Here is a 20247-nt window from a genome sequence, read left to right on the forward strand (position 1 = left end):
AGACAGAAAATGGCAGCTATAGATGGCCACAAAAGAGGGAAAGATTTTGGGGCAGACTATTGTGCTGCCCTGTGGTATATAGTTCTGATTGGATATTATTTTGTGTTATGGTATTGCTGACCCCACGTATTTGTGTTGCCCCGCCTTCTGTCAATTTGGACGCGCCTACAATATGGGGCAACTTTTAGGGTTTTTTTCAGGGCTATTTTAAGTTCCCTGTCCACCCCTGAGCAAGTGTGACCGCCAGCACTGGATACATTACATGTACATTCTGAGAAGGAAAAAAAGAGAGAGAGAAAAAAATTATTAAGGGTACTTTCACACTTGCGTTAAACTTTTCCGGTTTTGAGTTCCGTTCTAGGGGCTCAATACCGGAAAAAAACTGATCAGTTTTATCTTAATGCATTCTGAATGGAGAGCAATCCATTCAGTATGCATTAGGATGTCTTCAGTTCAGTCACTGTACGGTTTTTGAACGGAGAAAAATTCCGGAACACTTGCAGGAATGCCGAATCCAGCCCCAAGTGTTTCGGAAAAACGGATCCGGTTTTGTGAAAAAGATAAATACCTGATCCATTTTTCCTGATGACAACCGGAGAGACGGATCCGGTATTGCAATGCATTTGTGAGACGGATCCGCATCCGGATCCGTCTACAAATGGTATCCATTTGCATACAGATTGATGGAACTGCCTGCCAGAATCCAACAACGCAAGTGTGAAAGTACCCTGAGGACTTCAATAATACGTAAATGGATCCGCAAAAAAGAATGACATACGGTAAACAATTCCGTATGTCATCCGCAATTTGCGGATCCATTGACTTGAATGAGACTGCGGACCGATCTGTGCGGGCAATAGTAGTACAGGCTTCATATTTTGTGGACTGGAAATTTTATTCACCCATAGGAATGAATGGATCTGCATCTATTCTGCAAAATGCGGATAAAATTATACGGTCGTGTGAATGTACCCTTAAATGAAGTTTCTCATCTAAGGTATTTATGGCATATACACCGGATAGGTGGAGGTTACACCTCTGAGAAATGGAACATAGTGGAAAACAAAGCAGAATGGAGAGATAACCACATCTCCTACTACTCTCCACATCTCTTCTTATTACCACTACCTCTTTTTTAACTTCTCCCATTGCTCCATATAACAATTCCTATATCTCCTCCTATTACTCCATATAACCTCTCCTATATCTACTCCTATTACTCCATATAACATCCACCTATATCTACTCCTATTACTCCATATAACCTCTCCCTATATCTCCTCCTATTACTCCATATAACATCTCCCTATATCTCCTCCTATTACTCAATATAACCTCTCCCTACCTCCTATTACTCCATATAACCTCTTTCTATATCTCCTTCTATTACTACATATAACCTCTCCTTATATCTCCTCCACTTACTCCATATAACCTCTCCCTATATCTCCTCCTATTACTCCATATAACCTTTCCCTATATCTCCTATTACTCCATATAACCTCTACCTATATCTCCTCCTATTACTCCATAAAACCTCACCCTATGTAACTTCTCCCTATAGCTCCTCCTATTACTCCATATAACCTCTCCCTATATCTCCTCATATTACTCCATATAACCTCTACCTATATCTCCTCCTATTACTCCATAAAACCTCTCCCTATGTAACTTCTCCCTATAGCTCCTCCTATTACTCCATATAACCTCTCCCTATATCTCCTCATATTACTCCATATAACCTCTACCTATATCTCCTCCTATTACTCCATAAAACCTCTCCCTATGTAACTTCTCCCTATATCTCCTCCTATTACTCCATATAACCTTTCCCTATATCTCCTATTACTCCATATAACCTCTACCTATATCTCCTCCTATTACTCCATAAAACCTCTCCCTATGTAACTTCTCCCTATAGCTCCTCCTATTACTCCATATAACCTCTCCCTATATCTCCTCATATTACTCCATATAACCTCTCCCTATATCTCCTCCTATTACTCCATATACCTTCTCCCTATATCTCCTCCTATTACTCCATATAACCTCTCCCTATGTCTCCTCCTATTACTCCATATAACCTCTTCCTATATCTCCTCCTATTACTCCATATCCTCTCTCCCTATATCTGCTCCTATTACTCCATATAACCTCTCTCTATGTCTCCTCCTATTACTCCATATAACATCCCCCTATATCTCCTCCTATTACTCCATATAACATCCCCCTATATCTACTCCTATTACTCCATATAACCTCTCCCTATATCTCCTCCTATTACTCCATATAACCTCTCCCTATATCTATGGCTATGCACCATTGAGCGCTACAACAATATATGTCGGGGGGGAAGGGCAGACCTGCTAGATATGCCCTTGTAGTACATGTCCCTGGGTCAAGCGACACATTGGCTATGGGACTATAGGCTTTCTTAGGGGCTTGTGTATGTGTTCAGAGGTGACGACCGTATATTCACTTTAGGTGGAAGTTATCAACCACATTCACCTTATACAGTGCAGTCTCCTGCGTTTGTACACAATTCCCCTAGCACATACCTTTTGTGCCGTGCTACCTAGGCACATGATATGTGCTGTCTAGGCTGTGACGTCTAGTCTCTGGCAGCGATTTTTAGGTATATTGGAACGACTGGGTGCTATTTTCTGTCTGGCCGCAGTCACATGGTGTCACATAACCATTCACCTAACCATTTTTCTGACGTGGCCTTGTGCAGAGTATTACCTGCTCTGTTATACTGCAGCCCCTGTGTAATCCAATAGTACCTATTTTTCTTCTCTGTGCATACATCTACCCCATATTAGGGGAGATTTGTTGGTGTTTAAGGGAGATTTTTGCTATACCTTAGCTTGCTCCTTTGGATGTTTACCTCCCCTTTTTTTTACCTTATACCCTAATAAAGATTTATTATTTTGATTTTAGCGTCTATTCCAGGCAATTACACACATTTTGTTATTAGACGCACACCCTATTACGTTAGTCTGTGAATAACTCCATATAACCTCTCCCTATATTTCCTCTTATTACTCCATATATCACCTCCCTATATCTCCTCCTATTACTCCATATAACCTCTCCCTATATCTCCTCCTATTACTCCATATAACCTCTCCCTATATCTCCTCCTATTACTCCAGAAAACCTCTCTCTATATTTCCTCCTATTACTCCATATAACACCTCCCATATCTCCTCCTAGTACTCCATATAACCTCTCTCTATATCCCCTCCTATTACTCCATATAACCTCTCTCTATATCTACTCCTTTTACTTCATATAACCTCTCCCTATATCTCCTCCTATTACTTCATATAACCTCTCCCTATATCTCCTCCTATTACTCCATATAACCTCTCTTCATATCTCCTCCTATTACTCCAGATATAATCTCTCCCTATATCTCCTCATATTACTCCATATAACCTCTCCCTATATCTCCTCCTATTACTTCTTATAACACCTCCTATATCTCCTCCTATTACTCCAGAAAACCTCTCTCTACATCTCCTCATATTACTCCATATAACCTCTCCCTATATATCCTGCTATATCTATCTATCTATCTATCTATCTATCTTTGTAATCTATCTTAGGGTGACCACTTTTGTAACCCTCAAAAGGAGGATACCATATCCAGGACAATGGGCGACAATTCAACAAGCAGAATAGAGACTGTAATCTATATAATAGCATCAGAGAGGAAGTACGAGAGGAGAAGACTATGACTCCCAGCATGTAGGCCAATTCAGAGAGGGATTAAAGAGGAGAGGACTACAACTTTGAGGGTGATATCCTTTCAGGTCCTTACCGCTTCTCCTCTCCACTGCTAAACTCTGGTCTTGCACTGATCGCATGACGGTGATGTCATCACATGTCCTTTAGCTCATGCAGTGCAGTAGATTATAGTGCCCCCCACTTTAAAATTCCAAACATTTTTGGTAATTTATATAGGTTATATAAAAATACATAATTTCTATCTGTCTATCCATCCATCTATCTATCTATCTATCTATCTATCTATCTATCTATCTATCTATCTATCTATCTTTTACATCATGTTGGACATCACTTTCTTATCTTATTTTATATAGCATTCTACACCCGACGTCACTGCTCGTGGCTTCTGCATCTCCTTTGTTTTTCTTTCTTCCCTGTCTTTTCTGCCTTCTGTGTGAATGTCACTTTGTGCGGCATGGTTGTGTGACACCCCCCTCCTTCCACGGGAGGTGGAGACAAATCCTCTAGTACATTAATACATTTGCCCTATTTAATGGTTGCTTTTGCTATCTGGATTAACATTGTGGCATTTTACAACCTCACGATGTGATTCGCATCCTGAAGCTGAGTAGATGCAGCTTTAGAATAACCCTCCGGTTCCATTAGTCCACATTGTATTGTTATGTGACGGCTTTATGCTCCTCGTGTAGTAGGAGCTGCTATGTATAGTAATGCTGATACTACAGCAACTATAATCATTGATATTATAGTCATATAGTATATAATTGATGCAAAAAAAAAAAAAGAATGATATGGCTGTTGGGTGGTGAAAGGGTTAATCATCGCAGCATCCAGGCTGGTACCCATCCTGTGTAATCCTCCAGTTGCTATGGAAACTAGAGAGCGATGTTCAAAGCGCCAAGCCTTAAAGGGGTCTTACAGTAATCCAATAGCAAGCAGTGGGATCTGCAAACACTGATGCAGAAAACCCACTTCATTGCCCCCTCCCTTCCAGCACATAGTATTTGTACCCTTTGGCCCCGACCAACCATTATGCTACATGCGTTTTGCCCTATGTTTCTTCTGGTTAAGCAGTCCTATACCCTATGTAAAATAAAAATACACAAAATGGTAGTATAGGGATGCAATGGTTTCTATTGCCACTGCTACCCATGTCTCCCTTGGTCATTATCCTGCTCTTGTCAACCTCAGCATCTGGCCCTAATTCATTCAGACTGATGTGGCGGTGACACGGAGAGAAGGGAAGGGATGGACGAATAAAAGAGTTAGAACAGGAATGGAATAGGGAGGGAGCAGCGAGGAGTATCGAAAGGGGAAACTGTACAAGAAAAGCCTGATAGGAACGAAACATTATAACCAGTTGGTCTAGGCTGTAGTTGGTGTCGGCTATGGAGTCTACAGAAGAGATTATTTCACAAAACGAAGGTAACTTCTCCACATACTTTCTACATACTATCACTTGGCTGACATCATCATCCTCAGCTCTCCACCACATTACCTTATAACAATTCTCTCAGTTATGGCATGACAGTACTATACATACAACCCTCAAGTTTCTTCATCATCCACCTCATGACCTCCACAATCCCGCCTTGAATCATTTTGACCCAGAAATCTTCTATCACCTATTGCTGCTGGCATTACTTATTATCTATTTCTTCTCTATGTTTATTCTCTGTCTTAAAGAGGTTCTTTCACCAGGATCAACCCTATTAAAGCAGGCATACTGGCTGGTAGGACTCATCATGCTGATTAAAACCAAAACTTTATTTTGTCTGTATGCTAAACAGCTGGAGTGAAGTCTATGTTTTTATTCATATGCAAATGAGAAGTTTGAGCACCAGGAGGTGGGGGTGAATCCGTTGAGCATTGCTTTGTAACACCCCCTGTGCTCTGCACACCCCCACTTCCCCTTTATTGACAGGGCTAGACATCAGCATGCTGAGGGCAGAGTTGTATCCTAGCATCTACATATCATATCCTCCATGTACTATAGCTTTAACACACTGAGATATGCTTAGAAAGCTAATTTACATATTACTGCTTTAGGTCTCCTGCACACAAACCCGTCTCCTGCACACAAACCCGTGTGATGTCGTTGCTGTATTGCGGACCGCATTTGTGGATACTCAATACACGGGCGCCGTTCCGTGGGCATTCCGCATCACGGATGCATTCACTTCAATGGGTCCGCAAATCCAGAGATGCGGAATGGTAAAAAAATATCTAAAAGGAAAAGAAATGAAAGTTTTTCCGAGGATTCAAACCTGGGATCTCTACATGCAAAATCATACACTTATCACCAAGCTATAGCATTACCACATAGAAATGAATGTTTTTTTATGCTTATAAGCTAACACATATTACTGGTGTCTTTATAATCATATATTGTGCTTGTGAATAAAGCAGTAATATTGTTAGCTCAGCATATCTAGCCCTGTCAATCAAGGGGAGGGGAAAGTGTGTAGAGCACTGGGGTGTTACAAAGCAGTGCTCAACGTTTTCAGCCCTACCTCCTGGTGCTCGAATCTCTCATTTGAAATGAATAAAAATGCAAATTTCTCTGCTGCTGTTTAGCGTACAGACAAAAAGGCATTGTTTTAATCAGCATGATGTGCCCTACCAGCCAATATGTCTGGTTTAATAGGGTTGATCCTGGTGATAGAGCCTCTTTAAGAATCTCATTGCTTTTAGTACAGACTTCATGTATCCGCCATTAATATATTTCTCTCTCATGAGAACCAGAATGATTTTGAAATTTGTGTTTCCAATGTCTTTAAATAATTCTGTGAGGCAAAGAAATGTCCCTATTTATCTGTGCTATCAATGCTTGTGTTGTGTCTCATCACTTCTCTGTGGTTACTCTTCAGAATGTGTCTTGAGATGTTCTATTTCTCATCCCTTACAGCTATGCAGCAAGTCATGCAACCATTTGATCTCCCTCCATCCTCTGATCTGGACCTAATCTTCCTTAAAGGCATCATGGAGAGCCCAGTGGTAATTCTTATCTTTCACAAAATCATGCAAAATAAAAACCCTAAGCAGGGGTGCATATAACCCATCTGCTGCCTGAGGCGAAAACTGAAATGGCGTCCCCCTTTCCTAATGTCAATTGCTTAACCTAACCCCTTCCCTTCAGTCTATGACCCTTTGGCTGCCCCCCTCTTTCCCCTACCTGGTGCTCTCTGAGGCAATCGCCTCACCTGGCCACATTGGTGGTGCACCCCTTAACCCTAAGTGGCAGATAAGGTTGATGGTATTTTCCAGTTTTACACAAACACATCTTCTACAACTTTCTGACATACACTCACCTAAAGAATTATTAGGAACACCTGTTCTATTTCTCATTAATGCAATTATCTAGTCAACCAATCACATGGCAGTTGCTTCAATGCATTTAGGGGTGTAGTCCTGGTCAAGACAATCTCCTGAACTCCAAACTGAATGTCAGAATCGGAAAGAAAGGTGATTTAAGCAATTTTGAGCGTGGCATGGTTGTTGGTGCCAGACGGGCCGGTCTGAGTATTTCACAATCTGCTCAGTTACTGGGATTTTCACGCACAACCATTTCTAGGGTTAACAAAGAATGGTGTGAAAAGGGAAAAACATCCAGTATGCGGCAGTCCTGTGGGCAAAAATGCCTTGTGGATGCTAGAGGTCAGAGGAGAATGGGCCGACTGAGTCAAGCTGATAGAAGAGCAACGTTGACTGAAATAACCACTCGTTACAACCGAGGTATGCAGCAAAGCATTTGTGAAGCCACAACACGCACAACCTTGAGGCGGATAGGCTACAACAGCAGAAGACCCCACCGCAAATAGGAAAAAGAGGCTACAATTTGCACGAGCTCACCAAAATTGGACTGTTGAAGACTGGAAAAATGTTGCCTGGTCTGATGAGTCTCGATTTCTGTTGAGAAATTCAAATGGTAGAGTCCGAATTTGGCGTAAACAGAATGAGAACATGTATCCATCCTCTGATGGCTACTTCCAGCAGGATAATGCACCATGTCACGAAGCTCGAATCATTTCAAATTGGTTTCTTGAACATGACAATGAGTTCACTGTACTAAAATGGCCCCCACAGTCACCAGATCTCAACCCAATAGAGCATCTTTGGGATGTGGTGGAACGGGAGCTTCGTGCCCTGGATGTGCATCCCTCAAATCTCCATCAACTGCAAGATGCTATCCTATCAATATGGGCCAACATTTCTAAAGAATGCTATCAGCACCTTGTTGAATCAATGCCACATAGAATTAAGGCAGTTCTGAAGGCAAAAAGGGGTCCAACACCGTATTAGTATGGTGTTCCTAATAATTCTTTAGGTGAGTGTATATTGTATTACCATCATCATTTTCAAGATCTTTGAGGTTGAGTGTGGGGAATTGAAAATATTCTTGTTTCAGGTTGATATAAACATCCACTCTTTACTACAGGCTCATGAGCGTATGGAAGAGACAAGATTGGAAGCTGTGAGGGAGAACAACCTGCAACTGGTACAGGAGATACTCCAGGATATGGCTGGAGTGAGGGACCCAAGTGGAGCAGCTGCTGAGTTGCAGAAGATCCTTCAAGAACCTCATTTCCAGGTGCCATATAGGGTTGAATGTAACATGATTTATTTTCCTTTAAAGGGGTTTTCTCATCATAGACAATGGGGACATATCGCTAGGATATGCTCCCATTGTCTTATAAGTGCGGGTCTCACCACTGGAACCCGCACCTATATCAAGAATGGAGCCCCGCAAGATGGTGGCTGGAGGACTCCGGTCTGGCCACCACCAAGCGGGCTCCCCATAGAAGTGAATGGGAGCCCATGACTGGCCACCTTTAACTTCTATGGGCTCTACGAAAATAGCCGAGCTAGAGGGGCCCCACAGTAAAGATAATAATGTCTAAAAGATTCAGCGGCTCACCCTCTCACCGTATGGATAAGGTGCTCACCTTCAGGTCCCACCCTCAGGACCAAAATCACCATGTAAATGCCAAACAGAAAAGAAGGGGCACACTCAAAAGGGATACACTTGATGAGAATGATGCACACTTTATTATTACTAAAACACAACCCCTAAAATCTATAAAACATACAAAGGGCTCAAATGACATACATGCCCTCTAATGCTCTGAGGAATTATTCCCATATATCAAAACACCTTAACCACGGTGATTGGTACACCTCGATAAAAGCCGCACAATTCTGTGTAATGCACAAGTCCCATATACAGATACAGATACTCCTATCCCAAAATGATGATGGCTACACCTTCAATGCTGGCACTTGCCACATTCGTTCACAAAGCCATTAGTCCATCCACATCAATGGTGTAGTACTTGGAATAAAGTTCTTAGTCCATATACATCAGTAATGAGGATAAAGCAGTATGCCACAGGAAATTTCGTATGTTTGTAACAATCGCAAATGTCAGGGAGCACAGCTCAATTGTATAGCGCTGCTCCACCTTTAATAGCACAGCTGAAAAGTCTCCTGATATATTAATGTAGACTCCACAGGAGTCGGGTCTTACCCGTCTTCACTGCCTGAATGCAGCGTTGATTCCAGGCGGCCGCACACCAGCGGCGTCCCACGTGGTGTGCTCGACCTCAGCGTGGCGTCCCACGTGACCTGGTTACTTGGGAGACCGACTGGAAGCTGTGATGACGTCACTGGTAGGCGACTGCTTCCTTCAGCACAGGATCCAGATAATTCCCTTTAGTAGCCACTGAGGAAGGGGTATAGCACCTCAAAACGCGTCTGGCGTACAGAGTGAGCGTTATATGCACATCTGTGACAAAGAAAAAGGAATAAAACATCTCCCAGGTCACAAGCAACAAGCAGAAAGACTAAAGGGAATTATCTGAATCCTGTGCTGGAGGAAGCAGTCGCCTACTAGTGACGTCATCACAGCTTCCAGTCGGTCTCCCAAGTAACCAGGTCACGTGGGACGCCACGCTGAGGTCGAGCACACCACGTGGGACCCCGCTGGTGTGCGGCCGCCTGGAATCAACGCTGCATTCAGGCAGCGAAGACGGGTAAGACCCGACTCCTGTGGAGTCTACATTAATATATCAGGAGACTTTTCAGCTGTGCTATTAAAGGTGGAGCAGCGCTATACAATTGAGCTGTGCTCCCTGACAGTTGCGATTGTTACAAACATACGAAATTTGCTGTGGCATACTGCTTTATCCTCATTACTGATGTATATGGACTAAGAAATTTATTCCAAGTACTACACCATTGATGTGGATGGACTAATGGCTTTGTGAACGAATGTGGCAAGTGCCAGCATTGAAGGTGTAGCCATCATCATTTTGGGATAGGAGTATCTGTATCTGTATATGGGACTTGTGCATTACACAGAATTGTGCTGTTTTTATCGAGGTGTACCAATCACCGTGGTTAAGGTGTTTTGATATATGGGAATAATTCCTCAGAGCATTAGAGGGCATGTATGTCATTTGAGCCCTTAGTATGTTTTATAGATTTTAGGGGTTGTGTTTTAGTAATAATAAAGTGTGCATCATTCTCATCAAGTGTATCCCTTTTGAGTGTGCCCCTTCTTTTCTGTTTGGCAAAGATAATAATGTGCCTCCCAATACCACTGATGACATAATTGTCTTATTTTTGTATCCCTCTCCTCAACTTGAACCAATTCTTCACCTTAGGGTAGGTCATTAAATCAGAACGGCGGGGGTGATAGGTGTTGGACCTCCAACCATCGGATATTGATGACCCATCCTAAGGATAGGTCATCAATAGTAAAAGCCTGGACAACCCCTTTAAGCAGGTTGTAGCTAAGTGGCTAAGACATAAGGCTGGGCACTTTTTCTCCAAGGGTGCAGCCACACGGTCAGGTTTCTGCATGCAATTTTGGAAGCCAAAACCAGGAGTGAATTAAAAAAAGAGTCCTATCTGTCCTTTATATTACTTTCCTTTTATGATCCTCTCCCAATTTGGCAGCTGCCTGGTCTTGCACCATAGTATGCATTCCCTTAGGGGTTCAATCGCTTCTTTTTAGCACTCAAGCTGCTTCTTGAAGGATCATTGCATGATTTATTCCTACAGGTGAGACTGTAGGACTATGCCAGTAGCCTACAGAAAAGGAAGAACAGGCCTCAAATATGGGTCTTTTGTGGTTCATGATCTCTTTTCCTACAGGATGATTTGGGACTTTAACGTAATTTCATTTTCATTTTATCGGTTTTCTTCCTCTTTAGTCTCTTTTACAAACTCATGACTCTGTGGCATCCAAAAATTATGAGACCCCTCCTCCTAGTCCAGTCATGGATCCCACTCTGAGCAACCAGCCAGTTCCGCCTGATGCTGTGCGTATGGTGGGAGTAAGAAAGAATGCAGGAGAACATTTGGTAAATTGGAAAGCAAAGCTGCCAGGGTATTTTCCATTATTATTACCATGCATTGTGCTTGTGTCCTTGCGTTGTCACTTTTGTTGTTGTCTCCTGTTACCAGGGAGTGACTTTCCGTGTGGAAGGCGGTGAACTTGTGATTGCCAGGATCTTGCATGGTGGCGTGATTGACCAACAGGGTCTTCTACATGTGGGTGATGTCATCAGAGAGGTGAATGGTCGGGAAGTGGGGAGTGACCCACAGGCCCTACAAGAAATGCTTCGGGAAGCCAGTGGGAGTGTGGTTTTAAAAATTCTTCCAAGCTATCAAGAGCAACACCCTCTACGCCAGGTACCAAAAAGAAGAAATTAATTCTATTACTACAGTACATTAAAGAGGTTTGGTACTGCAGGTCAGCCCATTTTACGTTAAGGGGTCTCCAGGACTTAAGCATTGATGGCTTATGTGTACAATAGTCCAAGAATGTATGCTAGGTGGAAATCCAACACAGAACATCTAAGGATCGGTATGATCAAGGGGCTGGAACATCGTGGCCCTTCCATTGTTTAACTGGGCACATTGACTTGCCTATATGTGCATCTGTACCTTATACTGCAAATCAGTCCAGTGATCCCCAAACAATGATTGTCTTGCAAAACTATAACTACAACTGACAGAGCATGCTAGGATTTGTAGTTTTCCAAATCTGGAGAGCCACGGGTTGGAGATCACTGGTCCTTCCTAGGTAAATCCCCATCAAAGAGGCTATCTAAAGTTTAAAATTAAGGATGTGATTTTTTTTTTATACTGCAACCATTTTATACTACCACTGTAATGCCCATTAGCTGTGTCTGGCATTACAGCTTGGCTCCATTTAGAATTTTATAGAAAGGTGTCATCTCAACAGAGGTAAGTAGTACAAAATAACACATCGTTGATCTCTTTGTAGGTATTTGTAAAATGTCACTTCAGCTATGACCCCTCTAATGACAGCCTGATTCCATGTAAAGAAGCAGGTTTGGCTTTTCAAGCAGGAGACCTGCTGCAGATTGTCAATCAGGAAGATCCCAACTGGTGGCAGGTGAGACATATTTGTCTATGGTTTTCCTTGCTCAAATGTGAACATCACTTTAAATTTGCAATCTACACTATAACACTATAGATAAATATTGGCATGCAAACTGAATACATAAAGTTCTCCAACAGGGCCAGATACCAGTTCTGTTCTCTAAGCCCTGAATATACTCCATGCTAAAATCTGGTTGCCATATACTTATCTCAGGGATTGCAGTTGAAGTCAGTAAAGAGTTATCACTTGCCACATTTCTGTAGGGTCATTTTATAATGGGATGTGCCCTTACAATCTCTTCATTATGAACAATTCCTTTTTTAAGGGGCATTGGGGGGGGGGGGGGTAGTTTCCCAACACAGGATGATCACAGGATGTCTCATGATACTCTTTGGTGTATCTTGGCAGCAAGTGTTTAATTTCCCTACAGTGCCACCACTGGAAAAAAGAAGTATTACACAGTGTGCACTAAGGGTCCTCCAGAATGATACACAGTTTTCCGAGTTGCTCATGCACACAAACGCATGTTCCGTTTTATTTGCGCACCGTATGCGAAACCATTCATTTGAATTGGTCCGCAAAAAACAGAAGTTACTCCATGTGCATTCCGTTTCCGTATTTCCTTATGTCCGTTCCGCAAAAAAAATAAAACATGTCCTATTATTGTCCGCATTACGAACAAGGATAGTACTGTTCTATTAGGGGCCAGCTGTTCTGTTCCACAAAATACGAAATGCACACGGACATCGTCTGTATTGTTTGATCCGTGTTATGCGGGCCACAAAATACATACGGTTGTGTGCATGAGTCCTTACAGTGTATTTGATAATGGTTTTTATAAATAACATAACACCTTTAACCCTAAGAAGCTGTGGTCCTCAAGCTCAGCGCCAAATTGTATCACAGGATTTATTAGTATAACTGCACATACCTGTATATCATCTTCACTCATACATATATTTTTTCTTGTTTCTCTCCTTCAGGCATGCCTAGTGAAGGGAGGAACTGCTGGACTCATTCCTAGCCAGTTACTGGAGGAGAAGAGAAAAGCTTTTGTTAAAAGAGATGGAGAGCTAGGCCCAAATTCCAGTGAGTAGCCTATTGCTGATGTGTCACTTTAATTCCAATAGTGTAGTTAAGGGAGGTGTATGAAAAGGAATCTGCTTGTTTTCCCTATACAAGGCCACTCTTGTCTATGGGTTGTGTCTGGTATTTCAGCTACACTGACGAGCAAAAGGGTAACAATGTTTTGAACTTTTGACTTTCAGGCTCCATATCTCTCCGTCCACTACAGTTTTGAACGTGAGACTACCATAATTTTATAGACAAACATCTTGGCTATCTCATACATAAATTAGACTTGCAACTATTTAGCATATGATTAGTTATGCAGATTCTTGTCATGCAACTGCATTGTTACTGTTTTGCTCCTGGTGGTGGAACAATCTTTTTCTTCTTGTATACTACAAATTACAACCTGTTCTCACATTCCCTAATAGTACGACGATCGGGCCACAGGGGTGTAGTGAGTGTTACGGTGGGGGTGTGCCGAATGGGTGCAGTAGTGTCACGGTCATGGGAAGATCAGATAGACTTGCTGCACGTGAGGCTATCTGACAGGTCTCTCTGTTTTCCTCTATGTATGTTGTTGTTTGGCAGGATCTCACCTCTCCTCAGGTGCCAGTTATTATCAGTGATGAGGCTCTATTTAGATCCGCCTCACACTGCTGGCCATGCGGTTGATAGTTTCTGCTTGGAGTTGCTAGTGCTGGTTTGTCTCTAAGCTAAGTACTTGTTGCCTTTGCTGTTTCTTATTATCAGGTGTGTGTTGTTTCTAGGCCTCAGGGAGACGTAGGATCCTTCATTCTGGAAGGAACCAGCTGTCTCATTCCCTGCTACCTATCCTAGGGCTCGTCAGTTTTTGCAGGGCTTTAGGTATCCGGTGTATGAGTATTTCCACCATCAGGATCTGCTCACACTGGCAGGAGTTAGGGAAAGGCCTAGGGATTACTAGGAGGTCACCATCCCTCTTCCTTAGCTTTTGAGGCCTAGATTGTTGTCTATTCATTATTGTGTGTATTTGGTGTTTTCCCTTCTCCTTAACCTGTGACATTATCGACCACCTAAACCGTTATCCTTTGTTTTATCAGTGCAGCTATGGATACTGTTTCTGCACTGGTCGATCGTATGCAGGGGCTGTCTTTGGAGGTGTGTGACCTCCACACAGCCATTGCACAGTTTCAGAGCCAACATGCGGTGGGTTCCAGCAGCAGGAACCAGGCCTGCCCTGAACCGAAGGTTGCACTTCCGGATAGGTTTTCCGGGGGAAGTGACAACTTTGTTCGGTTCAGGAAATCGTGCACATTATATTTCAGACTCTGTCCTAGCTCTTCTGGGGACGAGAGTCAGAGAGTGGGGATTATTATTTTGTTGCTGAAAGGTGATGCTCAGTCTTGGGCTTTCTCTTTGCCGACTGGTTCACAATCCCTCCGGTCAGTAGATGAATTTTTCAGAGCTCTGGGACTTATCTACGATGACCCAGATCGGGTTTCCCTGGCCGAATCTAAGTTGCGTTGCTTGCGGCAGGGAGAGCGTTCAGCTGAGTGCTATTGCTCTGAATTTAGGAGGTGGGCAACTGATACGGAGTGGAATGACCCAGCTCTCCATAGTCAATTTTGTCAAGCACTGTCTGAGAACCTGACGGACGCCTTGGCATTTCACGCAAATCCAGGGTCATTGGAGGTGGCCATGTCTCTGGTGGTGCGTATTGATAGACGCCTGAGGGAGAGATCTAAAGTTCCTCTCGCTCAGGATGTATTATCTTACAGGGAAGCGGTCTCTTCTGATGCTCTGGGTAAAGAGACACTCGAGCTCGTGTCTGGTGATGAGCCAATGCAATTGGGTCAGGTCACACCTGGACCAGGTGATAAAAACTTTAGGGTTAAGAAAAGACTTTGCTTTTTCTGTGGTCAAGGAGGACATTTTGTTAATGTATGTCCTTATGTTAAACATCAAGGTGAAAAGGGAAAAAAAAAGTCCTAATGTGTCTAGTCCTCTTCTCACTCTTGGTAGTGTGGATGGGGAAGTTGAGAATGTACTTTTGTCTTTTACCAGTAGTACCCAATTTCCCCTGCCTGCCAAGGTGGCGCTAGATTCCAAAACTGTGGAAATGGAAGTATTTATTGACAGTGGATGGCAAGTTTGTCCATAAGATTGGTTTGACAGCAAGCACATTAGACAAAAATATTTATGTGTTTGTGATGGATTCCACTCCTCTCTCTTAAAAGTGTCTGTCTCAAATGGACATTCGCCTAAAGGTGGGAGATTATTATACTGAATCCATTTCATGTTTTCTGCTGAAGGGTTTGCCTGCTCCTCTGGTGTTAGGTTTACCATAATTAACCAAACATAACCCTACTATCGATTGGCAAGCGAGACAGAGTCTCGATTGGAGTGATTTCTGCCTTGACAACTGTCTTAGCACGTCGCTTTCTGTTGTAACTACTAAAATGTTATCTCCTTTCCTTTCTGATTTTTCTGATGTATTCTCTAAGGGTGGAGACCAGGAGTTGCCTCCTTATTGGGAGTATGATTGCCCCGTCAACCTTATTCCCGGAGCTAGATTGCCAAAGTCTCGGTTGTATAATATTTCTGAACCCGAAAGAGTAGCCATGCGAGAGTATATCACCGAGAGTTTGGCAAAAGGTCATATTAGACCATCCAAATCACCAATGGTGGCGGGGTTCTTCTTTGTTAAAAAAAAAAGATTGAACTCTTAGGCCATATTTGGACTTCCATGAGCTTAATCGCATCACTATCCGTGATCCCTATCCCCTTCCTTTGATCACAGATTTATTGTCGGCGCCAAGGTGTTCTCTAAATTGGATTTGAGGAGGGCATATAATCTGATAAAAGTCAAGCAAGGGGACGAATGGAAAACGGCCTTTAATACTCCTGAGGGTCATTTTGAGAATCTGGTCATGCCTTTTGGTTTGTCCAATGCTCCTGCAGTTTTTAAACACTTCATCAATGACATCTTTCATCATCTGGTGGCAGGTTTGTGGTGGTTTATCTGGATGATATTTTAATTTATTCCCCTGATATGTGCAGTACGCAGCCCTGCAGGGTATTGCGATGTGAGGTCACGGTTACTTAGGCAAACGAGGGTTGCTATGGGTTACTCACAGTTTGTAGGAAGACCCTGGGCAGGCGTACAGCAGTGATGGAGAGGCTGGCACAGAAGTCCTCTGGGGCACTCTCTGTATATAGGGACCAGGCCTGATGGTGGGTGAGGTGCCCTGGATGTTGCAGATGTTTAATGTGCCTATGGCAAGGTCCCTTTAAGGTTCGTGACGCCAGTGCCTGTAACGGTGGCACACCGATTGATAGTGGTAATAAGTGAGGAACACGCTGTTATGGTGAACCAAAACTTTCTTTACTGGAAACAGTTTAACTTTATACAGTTTGAATTCAGTTCCACTTTGCAGCAGTAATCAATAGCAGGCTTTACATCAATGGCAGGTAATGTTCTTTGCAAGATACTCAGAGGGTAAAATCAACACTCACAGACCAGGCTGCAGTCCTATTTCCTCAGATATCCTGGCTGTCTGTATGCCCTAATGCTGGCTTTTATCCTTGGTAGCAATCCTCCTCAGGTATATATCCCTTGCTTTAGGTTAATGATTCTTCTGCCCTTCAGCTTACTTGACTTAGCTGGAACACTGGCTCTGCTCTGCTCTGGTTAGGGAACTGCAGGTTTCTCCCAGGAGGCAAACTCTTCTCTTGGGGTGAATCTTCTGAGCTAACAAAGGCTCAGGAACTTCAGGCAGGCTATAATCCTTCACTAGCCTCCTGGTGGCAACTAGAAGCCTGGGCTGTCTAGCTGCATGTCAGGAGGAGGCCCTCAGCTTGTCTCTGGCTGGTGCCCTCTCACTTCTGTCTCTCCACAGACTCCTGACTACAGACTAACCCCTCCCTGTCTGGGTCTAAGTATATATACTAGGGGGTCCCTAGCTCCCTCTAGTGTCTACACCATATTAGGCCTGCTGCACATATCACAGGAAAAATACACATTAAATACACATTAAAATGTACTGTGAAATACACTGCCACTGTCCCACAGGAGGTGGAGAACAACGTGGCCCAATTGACCCTTGTGTAGTGCCCACATTTACCTAGTGGGACACTACATATGGAGACGCATAAGGATCACGTGAGACAGGTTTTACAGATTCTAAGAGAGAATAAATTGTATGCCAAAATGGAGAAGTGTGTATTTGCGATCCCTGAAGTGCAATTCCTGGGATACCTACTTTCTTCGGGTTTTCGTATGGATCCAGAAAAAGTCCATGCTGTGTTGGACTGGGATCGACTCGAAGATCTGAAGGCACTCATGCGATTTCTGGGGTTCACCAACTACTACCATAAATTTATCTTGAATTACTCAACTGTTGTTAAACCATTAACTGATATGACTAAGAAAGGCATGGATTTCTAAGTCTGGTCTGAAAAAGCATTGCATTCTTTTTCAGCAATAAAGAAATGTTTTGCTTTTGCTCCTATTCTGGTGCAACCAGATGTGTCACAACCATTTATTGTGGAAATTGACGCATCAGAGGTAGGGGTTGGAGCAGTCTTGTCGCAGGGTTCTTCTCCTAGCAAATGGTGCCCTTGTGCTTTTTTCTCTAAAAAAACTCTCTTCTGCTGAAAGAAATTATGATGTAGGTAATAGAGAGTTGTTGGCCATTAAATTGTCATTTGAAGAGTGGCGTCATTGGTTGGAAGAAGCGATTACCTATCCTAGGGCTCGTCAGTTTTTGCAGGGCTTTAGGTATCCGGTGTATGAGTATTTCCACCATCAGGATCTGCTCATGTATTTGGTGTTTTCCCTTCCCCTTAAACTGTGACAAGTAGTTCATTTACTCACGGTTAGCAGAGCCTCCCTGGGCCGGCAGTGCATTGGAGGAAAGGACAGCACTAAATCCTCCGGGGCACTCTCCATTGCAGGGAACATCAGCCAGATGGAAGTTGAGGTGCCCTTAATGGTATAGGTGTTTAAGGTGCTTTGGTGGCTGGGCCCCTGTGTTTGTGACGCCAGCACCGTTAGGTGCAAATGTTAAGAGTAGTAGAAAGGATGAGGAGTCAGTTGTAAAACAGTTGAACATTTACTGAATCAATTATCTCAGGACAGTTGGTACAGTTTATCAATATATCAATGGTAATAATCCAGATGTTACTTTAGCTGTAATTCCTTGTTATAGGTCTGGCAATTGTCAGTTGATACTTTGGCTTTATTAACAGGAAGATTGACAATTCTTGCTTAAGTAGTTTTGCACTAAGTCCACTTTCTAGCACTCAGGTACTAAATATAATGATTTCCTATTTATCTTGAGCAATCCAATAAGGGTGTTCTCCCTCGTGGCAGGCAAACTCTCTGCTACATTATTTGATGCAGGATGCTCTCCTGAACTATTCAGGCTCACTATGTTCCCAGAAGGCATTTAGTGAAAAAGGACAATTCTGCGCACTAATTATCCAATTGTGTCCAGGTACCTTTAAGTTCCTCCTGGTCACTTGTGCTGGTGAAGTCCCCTGGCTAGACTCAGCTCTAATCTTCACTAGACTTGCTTTATATCCATACATAGACTTACTGTCTTGTGCTGAGCTGCAGTAAACTCTTGATTTGTCCTCTCCAGACTTGATCAGTGGAAAGAAAGGCAGCTACATCTTGGAACTTGCCTGTTCTCCTCCTCCATCAACTTCCTTCTCCTCTCTCTCAACTTCAACAAACTGAATTCAATTTCTGTTCTAGAACACCCCAAGCTATATATAATATGTGGCGCCAGCGCCACCTAGGGGCAGATAGATCTAATGACAATGCCAGCCTGATATTGGGGAAATACAATACATTAAATATGAATAATTATGCAGAAATTTAAGGGGACCACTTATACACACATAAGTGGGATGCTGCATACCCCACTGCTTAACGATAAGTCCTCCTCGACGTTTGAATTGTGGGACGCTGTGGATCTCTACGCCGTCACCTGAAATATATAAAACATTTGCCGCAAACACAAATATGCATACTTTTAATGCAGAGTAATTTTATGCCACTTCGATAACCTCCTGTAAGAAAAGGGTTATATATAAAAATACACCTTAGGCATCATCACGTATACATTTTTCTTGGTTTCTGCTCTCATGGCAAAATAGGGTAATTGGGCGTTGTAATCTTCGGTGTTTGACGGTGACAAAAAGGGTGGTGATCTCACATAGGGGCAATAAAGTCCATGGCATAGTCCTGAGACATAGTCCATCCCTGATTTGGGGAATAAATAATTTTTATAATCCAATAGGTCAAAGTGCAAAAGTTTTTAAGGCACAGAAAAGTCTTTCTGGGTACATTTCTTTGAACGTTGCAGAACTTTCTGATTTAAAGTCCCAGACAACATGAGAAGGGGGTAAAAAGGGAATAAAAAGGGCGCAAAAACAAAGGCGCAACTTGGGATTTTCAACATTAGTGTTCACTGGAGTCCATGGTGGAGTCCTATTTGTAACAAAGATATGGGCTTAAAAACAAAAACAATAAGAGAAGTCCTCTATAAACTGTGGCTCCTGCTCCACTTTAGTATTGGCCAACCGGACTATTTAGGTGTATGGGTCTGGACTGGATGAAACGTCAGTGTCTAGAGGGCTTCCAGAATCATACTCATCGAGAGACCACTCTGGCAGTATCTCCATACAGAATTGTTTTTTCCTAGTAGCGACGGATCCCAGCCCAGAAATGGGTATTTCTTCAACAGTTGATTTTTCTTCAGTAGTCGCAGGAAGAACTAACGCTGTCGGTTTTTGCACTGCATCAGCAGAAGACTCTGGAGGTGTTATGTCTCTTGGCACGGAGGTGGAGGAATCCTGATGATATGGGGTTGTTTCACAGCCAAAGACATTGTATACTTGATCAGGATTGATGGTGGTCTCAATGCTGATCTATATGGGAGTATCCTACAAGACAAGTCACTTCGTACACTCGAGTACAATCGAGATTTGTGAAGAAATGGTTCAATGACAATGAA

The 20247-nt window shown here is 42.9% G+C and overlaps 1 protein-coding gene across 2 annotated transcripts in view; it reads left to right on the forward strand.

The window, feature by feature from the left end:
• The window catches only part of MPP2 (membrane palmitoylated protein 2), a 44097-nt gene that overhangs the window by 16187 nt on the left and 7663 nt on the right, over positions 1-20247 (forward strand). For both annotated transcript variants that reach the window (XM_040437677.1, XM_040437676.1), the window contains exons 3-8: positions 6665-6753; positions 8195-8347; positions 10974-11123; positions 11227-11454; positions 12053-12184; positions 13156-13261. In XM_040437677.1, coding sequence (XP_040293611.1) covers positions 6665-6753; positions 8195-8347; positions 10974-11123; positions 11227-11454; positions 12053-12184; positions 13156-13261 — 858 coding nt within the window. The remainder of the gene's footprint in view (positions 1-6664; positions 6754-8194; positions 8348-10973; positions 11124-11226; positions 11455-12052; positions 12185-13155; positions 13262-20247) is intronic.

This window comes from Bufo bufo, chromosome 6 (genome assembly GCF_905171765.1).
Source record: "Bufo bufo chromosome 6, aBufBuf1.1, whole genome shotgun sequence".
In the NCBI taxonomy this organism is placed as follows: Eukaryota; Metazoa; Chordata; class Amphibia; order Anura; family Bufonidae; genus Bufo; species Bufo bufo.